The following is a 16,487-nucleotide window of genomic DNA, read 5'->3' as shown; positions in this document are numbered from 1 at the left end:
TCCAACAGATTCCAGAGTCCTACAGAAAGATGCCAGATTTCAACAAGATACATCCAAAAAAAGGTCAAGGTTACATCGTCCAGAGCATTTTGCAAATAACACTCAAAAGTCTGAATAATCCAAATAATACTAATCTATAGGCAATTATGGCTATTTAACATTTTTTTTTTTTTTTTAACTAAATTTTAATTAATGATTTCTAGTCATTTTGTTTTTATTTGAAGATAAAATTTTATCTACTTTAAAATATATTTGACAATAAAATATACAAATGAATAATACATAAGTTTGTGTATTTTAAGGTAATGCTTTAAGCTATATTTATAATAGTCTAAAGAGCTCTGTTGGTAAAACATAAGACTGAAGATCTCAAGGTTTTAGTTTCGATTTCCAGTGGCGTCAGCTTTATTTCTTGGACATTTATTATTTACTATTAATGCAATATTTTTCATTTTTAAATGTGTAGTTGATATTTTTGAATGTGTAAGTTGATATTTTGAATTGAGACAAATTCCACAATGTATTATGTTTACCTCGCCTTCAGTTGACGACTAGATTATAACATTATTTAAAACCTTACACGAAATCTTGTCTCTGTAAAAAAAAATAAAAACAAATATAAATAAGTATAAGTTTTCTCTCTAGTCAAATCCTTCTCTCAAGTGACTATTATATTTTATAGGTTTACAAAAAACGCCAACGAGAATACATGGTAAATAATGTGGTAAGTATTATCAATACAATTTTTTTAGTTTTAATCTTTGTAGATTAGTCTTAGTTGCTTAGTTGCTTTTTTAATGTCTAAAAACTTTTATAATTTCCAAACGTTTTTTTTTATAAATCTTTGTAAATATTTTATTAATTGCAAAAAAACAAAATGAAATGGTATACCAAGTGCAGTAGTAAATTATGTTATTTGTACAGTTTGTGACTTGTAATAAAATTTGTCTTTTTGTCAGCATCCTCTGGTTGTTTACATAAACAGCTGTAAAATGCCAAATGGAAACAAGCTTGTGTAAAAATCAAAACTAGGTGATGCTATCAGACATGAAAAACAATAATTAAGCAACATTTAAAACAGCAAAGTCACCCCATGTTAAATTGGTGCGAATACATTATTATATGGAAAAATGCGCGCATGAAAAGTAATATTCTTAAGATTTTATTAAACCTGGAAAAGTAAAGGACAAGAAATTCAACCTGGAAAAGTAAAGAACAAGATATTCTAGTAAAGTAAAAATTAAGAATTTTTTAGACTTAAAATATTGCAGCTTGCAGCTAAAAATAAAATTTGAATATTGATAAATATTTTATTTATTATTTGCATATGTTGTTGTTTATTGTTGAGTTAGAAAGGGTGTCAGTCACTGGATTGAACTTATTTCCCCCCTATTATTTGCATATATTTATGTAGTGAAAATTGTTTGAATAAAATTAATTCATTAGTTAGTTAGTAGATGGAATTAATAATTTTATAATTTACATAAAAATGAATTAAATGATCCTAATTATGATATAATAAAATTATCAATTTTTATGTAAATTATAAAATTATTAATTCCATCTACAGAATATTTTTAAAAAATCCTGTTGAATATGGTCTTCGATAATCTGAAATGTATTCTAATATTCTGGAGATCACTTAAAAGGTTTTGTTAGATTGTTAATAGTTCAATCCTGAAAATCAAATACAATCAGGAAGCAAGATAGAATATTATATTTTATGCTTTGAAGGAAGGGAATGATACAGTACAAGCGTTTAATAATAATTTAAATATTTTTTTTTTTTTTTTTTTTTTTTTTTTTCATTAGTTTGCTGACAAATTCATTTTTTATCATCTTAAACTTTCTGGTAATTGTGTTTATAATTGAATAAAGTAAATAACCTTTATTTTAAAAGGAAACATTTTAAAATCACAGGAACTTGCCTAACATATCCTGTTCTGAGCCAAAGATAGCAAAATGCAAATATTAATTTGTCTGAGAATTATCAGTCATGACAATACTTAGATGTACTCACTTTGCAGTATATGAATTGTTTTATTTGTTCGTAAGAATCAACAAAAAACAAACTTTTCTGGGTGACTTGATACTTTTAAGTTCAAAGTGTCATTTCAGATATGCATCTTGAACATGCAATATTTTTTTTTTTTCTCTCGGCTTCATGTATGCTAAGCTCCCTTTAATTTTTTGATGTAAACTATGAAGACTGGTTCTTGGAATTTTGGAAGTTAGCAGCAGTAGTAAAAATTTTTGACTTTTTATTTACCTTAGGTTCTTTTTTTGTTTTTTTTTTAATTTGAAATATTTTTATTTTAATTAAAATAAACATTATTTAAAAAAGCTTATATACTAAGAAAAACAATGTTTCATTTACGAGATTATTTAACGAAATAAATATTTACAAATTATAACCGTTTTTGTTTTAAACTGATATATTATATATTTTTACTTTTGCGTCTTTGTTTTTATTTTTTTCTTCATTTTTTTTTCTGTCTTTTTATTTTTATCCTCTCCATCTTTGATATTTTTTATTTCTATTTTCATAATAAAATGTTGTTTTTGCAAACATAGAATAAATTTCATGTTAAATTTTTTAAGTGAAACAAAATATATTAATTGGAATAAAAACTATTTTAAAATTATTTTACATCTTGTCCAGAAAAAAATAAAGATAAATCTAAAATATCATATTCTGAAAATCATGTAAATTGATCAAGTAGCTTTATTAAAAAGAAAGTTTTTTAAAATAATTAACGGATATTCGTACACCTAATAACAGAAATCTCCCAAGTTTCTATTATTAATACACCCCCCCCCTTCTTTTTTTATAGATTGTTTTTAAAATAGTGGACGAGACAGCCACTCTTCGGTTACTCCTAAAATTTGATTTTCTTTTTAAAAATAAAATTACTTGATCAATTTACATGATTTTTGAAACATATTTTCATTTAGTCACGGATTCATACATCATACAGATTTTTCTTTTTTAATATACACTCGTGAACAAAAAAAAAAAAAATGGGCTAAACAAATTTTATAAATTTTATTGCACTAAAAGCTATATTGAACAAAAAACACTTGAACAAGGAAATTTAAAGGAGACTAATAACATAGAACAAGACATTTACTTTAATAAATGCATTCCCTTTTGATTTCTTTAAAAGATCAATCCATTTAGACATGCTCTCAACCAAAGTGAAACATTGTAAAGAGATGCTATTCCATTTGCTTTGCATAGCTTCTCACGGTTTGTCATTGTTCTCAAAAGTTCTTCCGGCCAAGTCACGAGATATTATGGACCAAATATTCTCGATTGGGTTTAAATCGGGGCTTTGACCTGGCCAAAATATCACATCAATTGAATTATCAGAAAACCATTTTTTGTGACTTTAGCAGTGTGTGCAAGGGCATTATCACGTTGAAAAATAATGTTCTGGGATATTCCCAGCTTCTGGATACTTGGTAACACTCCTGTTTCTAATATTCCAATGTATTCCTTTGCATTGATTGACTTCTCACATCTAATAAGTTCCCCAACTTCTGCTGCAGTAAAAGTTCCCCACACCATTATCCCTCCATTCCCGTGTTTAGTAACTTGGCAAAAATCTTTCTCCAGTTCTTCGATTGCACCGTCCGGAAGCATCGGGAGCATCACTAAAAAGACAAAATCTTGTTCATCTAACCAGAAAACATTCCTGAACCAGTCTGTATCTTTCTTGCCATAACACGAGAAAAATGTTCTTATATAAAAATGGCTTCTTTGCACACCTTTTAGAGGAAAATCCCATTTCTTCCATTTGTCTAGATATTGTATATCTAGAAAGAGAATTTCCGGATCCTGTTTTGAATTCTTTGCTATGGTCAACATAAGTTTTCTTTCAATTCTTCAAAACAGTTAATTTAATCCTGTGGTCGTCCTTCAAAGTGGATGCTCTAGGGCGACCAGATATAGATTTTCTTTTTCACAAGCGTTCGGCTTCGAACCTTTGACCAATTCGCTTCACTACAGAAAGAGATGTTTTCACTTTTTCTTTTTTTAAAATATCAAAAATCTTCTTGTAAGTCATTTTGAACTGCCTTTATCCTGCAATTCGGTTTTTTATATCCTCGCCAAGATGCGGTCTTATCATTTTTTGAAGTAATTTTTCCACTTATTATCATATGCTATAATAATAATGATCAGCAAAATAGAAATTTTCAGTTAAAATTAACAAAAATTCATGGAAAAATATTGAAAAATTGATTTCCTCCTTCTTTCACTCTTGGCCCATTTTTTTTTGTTTTGTGCTTATGAGTGTATATAGGGAATTGTATATAAGAGCCAAAAATATTCATTTAATTCTTTTTAATTCAGTTTTCTACATTATATGTATGTCTTTCTTTATCAGTTGTGAACATGTCTGTTGCACTTATATCTTGTAACTTTACATTTAATGTTGATATTGATTAAGCTACTTTTTAATGGGACACTGCATAATATTGCTACTATGCTTAAAAGAAACAAATGCTTGTATATAAAAATATAATGCTATAATCTTATCATTTGAGTTGTGATGAATGGGTAGAGAGTATACAGAGATGAATTGATGGTTGTTTCCTGTCAGGTGTAGAATTTGGCTTATATAACATTTTGTATATCTCTCCGTCCTAATGCTGCCTTACCTCTTCCACCATGTCACTTCTGCAACCTAATGTGACTAAGCCATTTCTGGCATGTCTGATATGTAACCTCCTATAACTGTAATAGTCTGGGCTGTGAGACTTCTACTTTTTTGTAATTTAGAAGAGACATGATTTTCGCTTGAATTTGCTTTTTTTATATTAAAAAAATCTGATTTCTATCTTGATTCAATTTATTACTCTTAATTTTTCTTTATCTTTTCCTGTTTCTTCTTCGCATTTTATTTTGTTTTACGTCTTTGGAAATATTAATTCTGATAAACTTTAAACAATTTACAAGTAAGTCTGGAAATTGTTAGTAGGGCTATGCTTTCCAGGTTGGTAAATTTGCTGATGGAGGTTGTGAAACTAGTCTTGGTTTCAGATCTTATCAGCCACTTGCGTCTATAAGCAGTAGCTGCTACAGTAATGCAGAAGAGAAGCAGTCTCTAAGTCGTGCTTAATACTGATTGGATCAAATACTCAATTTCGATTTAAGGATCGCATTTGTAAGTAGGTATTTGGTGAGAAGACTAAGTTGTCATCATTCTTAACTAACATACTCCTTATCAGTACACAAACAAAACCTGCCTTTAACCGCTTATTACCATCAGTGCAAACACTTGCAAGGATAGCAACATTTTGGCAAATAGACTTACTTCCTAATAATAATACAAACTCTGCCAGTATCACAAACTAACATAATACTTCGATCTGCATGCATACAGACTTATGATATCATTGTCTTTCTCTCAAATGACTTTTAACCTTTTAATATAATGCTTTCTCCCTCAAAATCTGAACATTCAATAACTTCCTGAAATAATTTCCTTACTGTCTTTTTACTTGTTGAATCAAAATGGAAAACTATAGTTATATCGCCACACCTCATTCACTTAAGCAATTGCAGTTTTTTTTTTTTTTTAGTTTGCAGATTATTTACTTCAGTTTTATGCAACTGACATCTTTATTTTAGCCATCGAGTGCAAATTTTTTATTCCCAGTATAATTAGCACGATTGTTTTGTTAACTGATATCCAAAATTATTTAGTATTAAACTTAATTTGATTAAGTTTCAGGGTATTTGAATTTTTTGCTATTGAGTAAAACTTTGTGTAATGATTTAAAAAATGGGTTAGAAGGTGCAAATTGATGCAGGGTTCACTTGAAAAGTTCTTGAATTTTGACTTTTGCCTTGAAAAGGCCTCATTTTTATTATTACCTTGAAAAATTCTTGAAAAGACATTGAAAATCGTATTCTTTATGTCCAGTAAAATATTTGTGTCAAAATAAATACTATCAAATTATTTGTTAAATATTAAGAGTAAAGATTTGAGATGAAATAAAAAGCATTAAAAACTACTTAAAAACACCAAAAAAAAATGACGCATGTGGGTTTCAAAATAACTGTTATTGTTTATGGTAACATTTATTTGTTGCGTATTTGATTTTTTTTCAAATCGCTGTGGATTGTAAAACAAACTTTAAATTTTGTTTTGAAAACTTAAATTTTGTCTGGAGAAGGCCTTAAAAATAAACATTGAAAATCTGTAAGAATCTTGTGAAAGGAAAAAGTTATTTATTTTGGAAAGCGGAATATTGACTCTTATAAAATAGGACACTGGTTACATATGGTATACTTTAGAAATCAAGAGGCTATACATTCAAGATAAAATTTACACATTATGGTAAGGCGCAAAGGGTTATATCGCATTTTTTACAATAAGTTAATGGCTTTCTATAGCAAGACTTGTAAGTTCATATACCATCAAGCAAGTAGTATTTTAGCAAATTTCACAAGAATTTTTAAGAGTTCCAACAACTCTTTTTGAAAGAAGTTGATGAATATAGATTTTAATTTTATACTTTCTTCAGAGTAATTATGCAGTAAGCAGTATTATATATCTTATAGATTTTAAAAGAAAAATTATTTAGTGTTCAACTTGAAAACTGTCATGTCATAGTGTGCTGGGAAGCAATCTTAAAATACAAAAAAAAAAAAAAATGATATAAGGGATAAGATGATCAATGAAGTTGTATATCTAGATCCATCACGCATTTTGAGTCTCAACAAATCACTTTGGTTCCGTAACTCAGTTGATATTGATCAAACAGTAAATTGTGACGGAGTATGAAGCTATAGAAATGGGTTATAGTCAAGATTGTCTGATTCTTTTGGTTTCCGGTTTCTGCTGTTTATTTGACTGAATAATTAGATATGGTCAAGCTGATAAGAAAGCCACTAATATGAGGAAGAGGAGGGCTTAAGTGTTCTAATACTGAGTAACCCCACCACAACTCCTCGGGTGTGGATGGCTTCATCGTTTGAGACTTGATTGAATTCTCACCTCAATTATTTTGTTTACATAAAATTTATATAAACTTTACTGCTCCTCTTGGTTGTGTGTAACTTTCGTCTCTCTCTCTTGACTATCTCTGCTCCTCTCTTGCTTGCTCTATGGTGCTGGTCTAGTTCTAGTCGCTTTCCAAGTATTACACCTATTTTCTTATCATCTGTAGGTTTCCAAAGCAGATCATATGATAAAATCTCTTATGGGATTAATCTTCATGTTGTTGACGTTAATATTTACTTATCCATTCAAATTGCTGAAAAAGAAATTTCACCTTGGTACCTCTGCTGCACCCAAACAAGTAGATGTTGTTCATGTGGATTATGGAATATCGGATGGTAAGTATGATTTTCATTGTGATTTATTAATGTTATCAATGAAAGAAATGTGCATACAGATGTCTTAATTTTACTGACATGTCTTAACGAGTGAATAGAAATAAATCGTTTTCATTGTTATATTGAAAAAATATGTGTAGTAATGAGTAGAGATCTATAGTGGTAAGTAATAAGATTGTGTGTGTGAGTGTATATAACAGTTTTAAGGCTCCCAAAATTAATACTAGAATTGTCTTCAAGGTTAAAATACAAGTTGTAACTGACACTCTTCTGGATTTAAACGTTCAATCCTTGGTGAGGGTGATATAAAGACTACAATTGCGAATTATCATGACTGATGGAATAAGAACGTGCTACCCTTGTTGATTAAATAAAGGACTCTGTTCAAAATTCCATGCAGATTCCAGATTTTGACAAGATGCACCTGAAGATGGTCAGAAGTTAGATTGGCTGAAACGTTATGTGAAAAGCAATCAAGATGAAAATGATAGTCCAAATAATACGAAGTATCAATGCTCATCTCAAAAATTCAGAAACAATGATGCAGGAATGTGTGTTTTCCACAAATTGATGAAAATTATCAGTTGTCTGCTTCCTTTACTTGTAGTGGCTATCATACTAGTCAGATTGAGCCAGCTTCCTCCTGAGCACGGACTGCACCTCTAACCATTGTAATTGAGTTGCGTTGATCTTGGGCTAGGTCACAGAATATGTTTAAGCAATTCAAATTCCATTGTGGGTCTGATAGTACCACTAGGTTGTCCTTAATTGTTGTTAACCCAGCTCTTCAGCTGCAGACCGACACATTTGCACCAACCAGGTAGAGAGAAGGGAAAGAGTGCCTTACAAATTGACTTTTCCACTGGTTGATGAAGTGCATGTCCAAACCACCAGAAACATCATTGAAGGACAGGTGGTGAGGAAAGTAGAAACCGGAACACTATCTCCACGCGGCAATGCAGAATATTGCGAAAACAGTCATTGTTGAAGACTTAGTTTGTGCAGATCTGCTGCTGTAATAGGTCATGTCTCACGGCCATAGAGAAGGATGGTCCTCGTCATCGTCTGATAAATGCATCTCCTTATGTTGAAGTGTATTTCCCATCGAGACCACCAAGACTGGTTGAGATGGAAGAAGGTGGACTATGCCGTTCCTATTTGCTGTTCAATCTCGGCCACTGCCTGCTCAGTCAATGTAATAGTAGAACCAAGATAGACAAAGCAATCCATATTATCTAGGTGATTTTCGTCCATTTTGAGCGACTGCCAGGTATCCTGGTCAATCAATGAGGACATGACTTTTGTTTCGAAAGCATTGATGCACATTCCTAATTTGCGAGTGACAGTCTGCACTTAGTTGAGCACAACTTCCACCTCCTTGCCAGTCGATACAAGCAGGATGATATCCTCTGCCTAAGGTCAGACATTACGTTTCACCCAACAGCAACCTCCTTATGACCTTGAAAGGTTTCGTTAAGGATATAATCAATTGCGTAGTTGAAAAGAGTGAGGGAGACGATACAGTCTTGTCAAACACCTGATCTCATTTCAAATGTCCCTGACTTTTCACTGTAGGCCCATAAATCGACCCTTGTAGACCGATTGTAGCTTTCAACAATCTGAAAAGGTTTTGCCGGTATATCCTCTATTTGCAAGATTCACCAGAGTGAGCCTCTATGAATAATGGCAGCTGCGAACTCAACAAAGCAAATGGAAACGTCCAACAATTTTCAAGAGTGTGCTGAAGGTTGAAGATCTGATTAATACAATTCCTAGTAGAAGGGTGTGTGTGGGAGTCGCAGATACTTTGGAATAAACGTTGCAGAGGCCTTTCCGGCAACATCACTGAGACATTCCCTATTAATTTGAGTAATTTACTGTCACCTTTTTTTTTGAAGAATTAGAAGCCTTGCCTCACATCAATCAGAAAAGAATGTTTCAGTGCCTCAAATTGCTTCAAAGAATTGTAGAAGCCAAAGGACAAGCATCTTGGACATGACATTAATTTCCATTAATCTCCCATCCTCACCAGAAGCCTTGTTTCGTAGGCGGCACAAGACTTCTTTCACTTCATTTAGCATCAGGGGTGCGGTGTTGTCATATTCCTCATCTTGGGTCACATCCACATTTGCTGCAGGTGTAAAGTGATGAAGCAGCTTGTCAAAGTGCTTTTTCTAGCACTTCAAGTTTGTAATGATAGTGCTATTATGCAAAGTTTGTAATGATAGTGCTATTATGCAAAGTTTGTAATGATAGTGCTATTATGCAAAGTTTGTAATGATAGTGCTATTATGCAAAGTTTGTAATGATAGTGCTATTATGCAAAGTTTGTAATGGTAGTGCTATTATGCAAAGTTTGTAATGGTAGTGCTATTATGCAAAGTTTGTAATGGTAGTGCTATTATGCAAAGTTTGTAATGGTAGTGCTATTATGCAAAGTTTGTAATGGTAGTGCTATTATGCAAAGTTTGTAATGATAGTGCTATTATGCAAAGTTTGTAATGATAGTGCTATTATGCAAAGTTTGTAATGATAGTGCTATTATGCAAAGTTTGTAATGATAGTGCTATTATGCAAACAAAGTGCTACACTGACATCTGTTGTTCCTCAGTTTGCCTGCTTCACCATCTGGTTAAGTTTATGGGGTCTCAACAGACTACTGCATGCTCAGTTTCTTCTGCAAACTTGCCGGTACATGTTTTTATCAATGTGGATTGACTGAGTAACACAGCATTGTATATCACAAGAGTTTTACACATCCATCACCCACACTTCACACGCTTACTGTACAAGGCGGAGAATCTCTCTTATCCAATCCCGATGTCTGTTCATAAAACACCAAGGTGCTTGTGTGCCAAGTCCATGGTAACAGATCTAATTTTTCATTAATTTGCAGAAGAGAAAACTAGTTATGAAGTTGTACTCTGAATTGGGTGCTGGCATCTAATTTCAAATTGGCAATGCTGATCTACGTTGGCTGTTTGGTCGCTCACCTTGTCAGAAGCCTAAATCGAAGACTTGTTCGAATAAGTGTATAGTCTGAGCCAAATTCACTACCAATAACTGTTTGTCGAAATGTGTGGGGGGTCTCAAAAACAGAGCTTACCCATTGTGTATGCACCAAAATATAATCTGATGGCTGTGTGGTCATTATTTGGACACCAAGTGATAAGATGGCATGGGTGCTGGAAGCGGGTGTTGGTTACCACAAGGCGATTAGTGGTCGCAAAGTTGACTAGCTGATCACTATGGTCTCATCTTGTACCAAGAGTAAAGCAGCCTGGTGTTTTCATGTACTAGACGTGTACAAGCATTCCAATCCTTAGCTACCAAATGGAAATCAGATGATGGTGTAAGATCGACAGCAGACTGAAGATCATGATCCTTTTCCTCTTCAGTCACATGGAGTGTCGGTGCATATACGGAGATGACACTAACATTCATAACAGTCCCCCAAGATGAATTTCAGCTTACCTATGCTAGATCAACTCCCATTCTAGAAAAGCTGCATGCACATGTGGATTGCGGGCAATGGCAACTTCATAAAGTCTGCTGTTAGAAATGATTCCACTGTGGTAAAGATAAGATTTCCGTTCATGGCACTTTAGTCTAATTAGCCTCTATCTTGGAGGTGGACCTTCGAAAGACAGGCCACACAGACTCCATAGTTATTAAGTGTTTTCATGCTGAGAGATGGAGTTCCTTCGTTGTGCAGTGTGCATACATTCCAACCAACAATTGGAACAACTTCTCGCGTACTCAGAACTGTGGTGGTGACTTGCAGATTTATTATCAGCTCCGCTGATCTAAAAATTGACGCATCTGTTATACAAGCAGCGGACACCTTAGCGTCATTCATAGTGTAAATTGTAGTTGTATTCATAGAGGAAGTTTCAATAGAATATTCCTGTTTGCCGCAAAATATTCAGACGTAGGGACAAAATGATCAGGAAGCCGCCAGCTTCCAAACAGATGTTATAAGGATTTTGAGTGAGATCGACCATGAGTGGTTGCATCTGAAAACCGATCTCTGTATTCATATTTGAAACTGAATTTAATTTTGTAATAAGAGTGACTTGTATGTTGCTTACATTACAGATGAGTTTCAATGTTTTATTATGGAATCTAATTTTTTCCTAGTTCAATTATTTACCTTCACTCTTTTCAGCTTATCAACTCTCTTTTTGCCTTTTAATTGGGAGCAATATGTAGTATATGTTAAGATACTTCACTTCATCTGTTATGTTCTAGCTTGGTGAAGCAGAAATCCTTCTAAATTGAGGCAATCTTATTTTAGATGATTTTCAATGTTTTTCTTCAGGGATTAAACTTTTTTATTTCTTATTTTTTTAAATCTTTATCTTTCTTTTTCTTTCTTTTAAAGCTGTATTGCACATAGTAATAGTATCCCGTCTTTTGTTTTGTAGATGAGATGATCGATGACCATGAAAATTCAAGTGCCTTGTGTGTCCCTCTGGATAAATCTTCCTCTTTTGATCAATCTCCACCTACAGATGATGATAGCATGTTTGAGTATGTTTTAATCATTTTTAAAATAAAAATAACAAATTAAGATTTCACTTACAAAAAATGTTGGAGTATGTTTTAATCATTAAAAAAAAAGATATCTCTTAAAAAATGTTTGAGTATGTTTTAATCATTTTTAAAATAACAAATTAAGATTTCACTTTAAAAAAATGTTTTTAATCATTTTTAAAATAAAAATAACAAATTAAGGTTTCACTTAAAAAAAAAAGAAGTTCAATTCTTAACATAAAAAAAAAAACAACGAACCAGAAAACTGAAACTATAATCTTTTACGTATGTCAATATCCATATATGTTTAGGGTGAAGTAAAAAATGACTAATGTCAAGAGACCTTCAAAATTTTATTTCAATGTCTATTTTTATTTTCCTCCTTTTCAAGGCAACGGTGTGCCATGAAGGCTTACACAACCCCTATTATTCGGAGAAAGTGGGCATCAGTTATATCTTCCAGATCGGTTTCTCCAAATTTCTCTCGCAAACTGGATCTTGCGTAAGTACTTTTTTCATTTGGTAATATGTAAAATGATTTTATTTAAATTTTACATGTTTTTATACGTAAAACTAAAAATATATATAAAAATTCAAATTTACTTTGATTTTCATCAGATAAATTACCTCAATATATTCATTTATTAATAAAAATTGAGATTCTTGTCTAGAATTTCCCTGATATCAAAAAGTAAAAACAAAAACCTATATGATCTACGAAAAGAAGATATTATATATGAAACGGTCATGTACATTGATAGACTTGTTTGATTTTTAAATAAGGAAATCAAATTTAATGTGTATCTGAAGAATGATTTTCTTGCCTGCCATATTGAAAAAAAATATAAAACAAATGAGATAACTCAACAGTAATTGAAAATTGCAAGATTTATGTTGTAATGCCTATGAATTCCCATAATCGCTTAATGATTTTATTTTTTTTATAAAAATAAAACTACTCAATCAATTTGTGATTTGTGGAATATATTTTTGTTTTGTCATGGGTACGTACATCATATAGATTTTTCTTTATTTTCCTTTTTTAATATATGGGAATTTTGAACAAGAACCAAAACTGCTTATTTTGATTAATATTAAAATAAAATTAAACGGATTAAAACTTTGCAAGTTAAGTTTTTTTAATTTTTATTTTATAATCAAGTTATTCTTTTTAGTTTTTCTTTAAAAACTACAATTAAAACCTGTCTGTGTTTTATCTGCTCTAGAAGGCAATAAAATGAACAACTGTTTACATTGCAGAAAACTTTATCTGTTGTTGGGATAATGTTGTCAAAACGAGAAAATTACAAATACATGACTGAAAATCTATTTACGATTTGGCAAAAACTGTTGAATCGTTCACATTATGAGAATGGGATATAAGTATATACATTAAGAAATGTAATTAATATTTTGGTAGTAGCAGCTGCAGCAACGCAAAGAAGCAATTTCTAAATCCTTCAATATTTGACTTAAATGTTTGAGACTGATTGGATCAAATACTTCGTTCCAATTGGTTCCCTGTATCGGATTTAGCCAATCAGAAAGGTGGAGACAAACACCTTTTCTCAAAACCTGTATAAAGAATCACATCGGCACTGTCTAGCAGATAGGTAACTTAGCCTTTTTACCAACTAACCGATCTTTGTAACTCTGACAACAAAACTTCTTTGGTATCCATGACAAAACAAAAATATCATTATCCAAAAATAACATTGATAAAGTAATTTTATTTTTATAAAAAAAATTCAAACTTTGAGTATCAGAGAACTGCTATATTGATGAAAAAATTAAAAAAGCAAAGCTAACTCAACAATAATTCAAAACTTGCAGGACTTGGATTGTAATGCTGACGAATTTCCATTTAATTACTTGAAAATGATTTTCTTTATAAGAATAAAACTACTTGATCAATTTACGTAATTTTTGGAAAATGATATTTTTATTTTGTCACGGCTAGATACATTGTTTAGATTTTTTTTTCTTTTAAATATAAGAGAAATTCTGGACAAGAACGCAATACTTTTACCTATTTATTTATGGTTACCATAATCTCTTATGAACTTTGATAATATTTTTCCTACATTTACTTTTGCACAAGTAACATATTCTTAGTCAAGACGTATGAACATTTAACTTTATTTACACCTTTTCCTTGATAAAGATGTAGAAGTTGATAAAATAGCAAAATACCTTTTTCTATATTTCTTCTGAGCTATTTTTATTTGTGTTACTGTTTTGTTTTTTTTATTTTGGTCATGATATGAATAAAACAATCAAAATGAAGATATAAACCTGTAAATAATAAAAACAAAGTTGTGAAATGTTTTACTCCTGATGGGGGGTATGAGACCAATGATTTTGACGATCGTTTTTATAACCACAAGTCATGGTGAGCAACCAATGAAAAGCTTCTAAAGTTACTATAAAAATTGTCGAATTTTGGATTCAATCAGTTCGCCGCCATCTTTGTTACTGGCAATTACACTCAGGATCTGATCTGAACTACACTGCTTTTTCGCCGCTATCTTTGTTACTGGCAATTACACTCAGGATCTGAACTACACTGCTTCTTCGCTGCTATCTCTGTTCAACATAATGTCTCAACACTTAACAAAACTGTTCTTCTAAAAATCTCATGGAAGCAGCTTATAACATCTTGCAAATCGATTCATATTTCGGTGTCTTTTAAAACAAACCAACAAACAAACAACAAATGCAATAAGAACTTCTCTATGAAGTTTTAATTAAACATGACTTCATTTCTTACAGTAAATGGTCTTTTTTTTTTTTCCTGACAGACCGTCAGCATTGACTGAAAAATATGTGAACCAATGTCACAATTCAAATGATAAACGACCCTCGACACCAATCATGATGACTAATGAAGCAGCTCGAATAATTGAACCCAAAAATTTGATAGGAGTAAGTTTTTTTTTTTTTTTTTTTTTTTTTTCTTGCACGTAAAAGCAGAGGTGGGAGTCCCTATTTACTTCTTCCTATGATGGCAAAATTATATAGATATTTGATACTTGTGCACTTTATAGACTGTACTGAAATGTTACTTAGAAAGTCCTTCTTAACATGGGGGGGGGCTTTATCAACTACTTGGTACTTCTGCATCTATCAATTCATGACTTTCACAAAGTTGCTCGGGTGTGCCTGGCAGATAACAAAAACTAGAAACTGTCGACAAGTAGTTTTCTGGATATTTTCCAATGTATTTATGAATTTTATTTTTTAACATTGGGAAGAGAGATGTAACAATTAGTGTTTATTTAGTTTTTTTTTTTTTTTTGCCGGCTGTTTCTGGTTATTCCCATCTGCCAGGCACACCTGAGTAACTTTGTGGAAATTGCGGATCAATAAGCGCGGAAGTAACAACTATTCTGTACTTTCACCTGACAATTTAGCAAACAAAAGATACTGTAAAATTTAAATTTGAAGTTAAAATTTAACTTGAAACTCCTATTTGAAAAGTAGCATGGTCCGTAATCTGCACAAGTACCAGATGTTCAGTCATTAATGAGATACCAACCTCCCTCAAAGGGGCCTTTTGGATGAAACAAAAATGAAGTTATCTCCACGAGAAGGATTTCTCTTTGGAGGATAGAATAGATTACATTTTGATTGTGACCAAAAGGTTGAGAAATAGTCTAACTACTGACTTTGTTTTGAAAGTTTGACTGCAACAAAAATTTCAAGCTTAAACTCTACTCAAACGCCTGATCATATTTGACCCAACAGCTCTTTCACACGCTCCCCACCTCTTCAAAACATCTAATTTGCATTATTACAACTCTTTGATGTAATTAAACATTTTCTCTTTTGTTTCTCTTTTTTTCTTTGTCAGATGTTTGATGCTGCTGCCAGTGATGATGATGAGCAGTACTGAAACTGTCCTGCTTTTTTTCTCTTTTCTTCACAATACTGCCAACTTAACACAAACAAAACCAACGGCTACTTCTTGAGATAACACTTAGCAGTAACCACAACAAATAGAATCATAATTTTATGTTGGAAGACTTAAATTGAAGAAAAGCAATTTTTTGATTTTTCTTAGAAAATATTTTTTTGTTGAAGTTGTCTTCAAAATGGCTGCCTGCTCTCTTTTAATTTTGAAGCTATGACAAAAAAAAATTTTCACTAAAACTTAAAATTTAACTTTTTTTCATGGTGACATGTTTGTATAACATAAAATAGCTATTATAGCTAGATTATTAGTGAAAGAATGAGTTCTGATCGCCATTTAACTTCTGCTTCTATTCTTTTGATGCATTTTTTTTTTTTACTTGAACAGTTAAACTTTTACACGATCTGTGCATATTAAATGTTTCTTTTTTTCTTAATGTCAGATTTTTAATCTGATTTTTGCTTGTTTCTTCTCTGCATTTGGTACCTAGAAGGGGGTGGGGGGCGTGTGATAAGATAATATCTTCTAGGTAAAAATAAGATTCATTATCTCTTATCGTTTTTATTTTTTTGCCCAAATTTCCCCTATATTAAAAAAACAAAAATACAGAAAAATCTGTACAATGTACGTACCCATTGAAAAACAAATCATATTCCAAAAATCACATAAATTGATCAAATAGTTTTA

General features: G+C 31.6%; 1 protein-coding gene across 2 annotated transcripts in view; it reads left to right on the top strand.

Moving 5' to 3' along the window:
• The window catches only part of LOC145252558 (membrane-associated tyrosine- and threonine-specific cdc2-inhibitory kinase-like), an 88,387-nt gene extending 72,151 nt beyond the window's left edge, over window positions 1–16,236 (top strand). The window contains exons 11-16 of one of the 2 annotated variants that reach the window (XM_080112123.1): window positions 683–724; window positions 7,183–7,351; window positions 11,779–11,884; window positions 12,279–12,389; window positions 14,689–14,812; window positions 15,741–16,236. In XM_080112123.1, coding sequence (XP_079968249.1) covers window positions 683–724; window positions 7,183–7,351; window positions 11,779–11,884; window positions 12,279–12,389; window positions 14,689–14,812; window positions 15,741–15,782 — 594 coding nt within the window. In that variant the 3' untranslated portion in view covers window positions 15,783–16,236. The remainder of the gene's footprint in view (window positions 1–682; window positions 725–7,182; window positions 7,352–11,778; window positions 11,885–12,278; window positions 12,390–14,688; window positions 14,813–15,740) is intronic. The other variant, XM_080112124.1, reaches the window with a different exon arrangement.
• The last annotated feature ends 251 nt before the right edge of the window (window positions 16,237–16,487 follow it).

Source organism: Euprymna scolopes, chromosome 29 (assembly GCF_053919585.1).
Source record: "Euprymna scolopes isolate OS-2025 chromosome 29, ASM5391958v1, whole genome shotgun sequence".
NCBI lineage: Eukaryota > Metazoa > Mollusca > Cephalopoda > Sepiida > Sepiolidae > Euprymna > Euprymna scolopes.
Note: the sequence above shows the minus strand (reverse complement) of the source record. Positions and strands in the feature narration are given on the sequence as shown.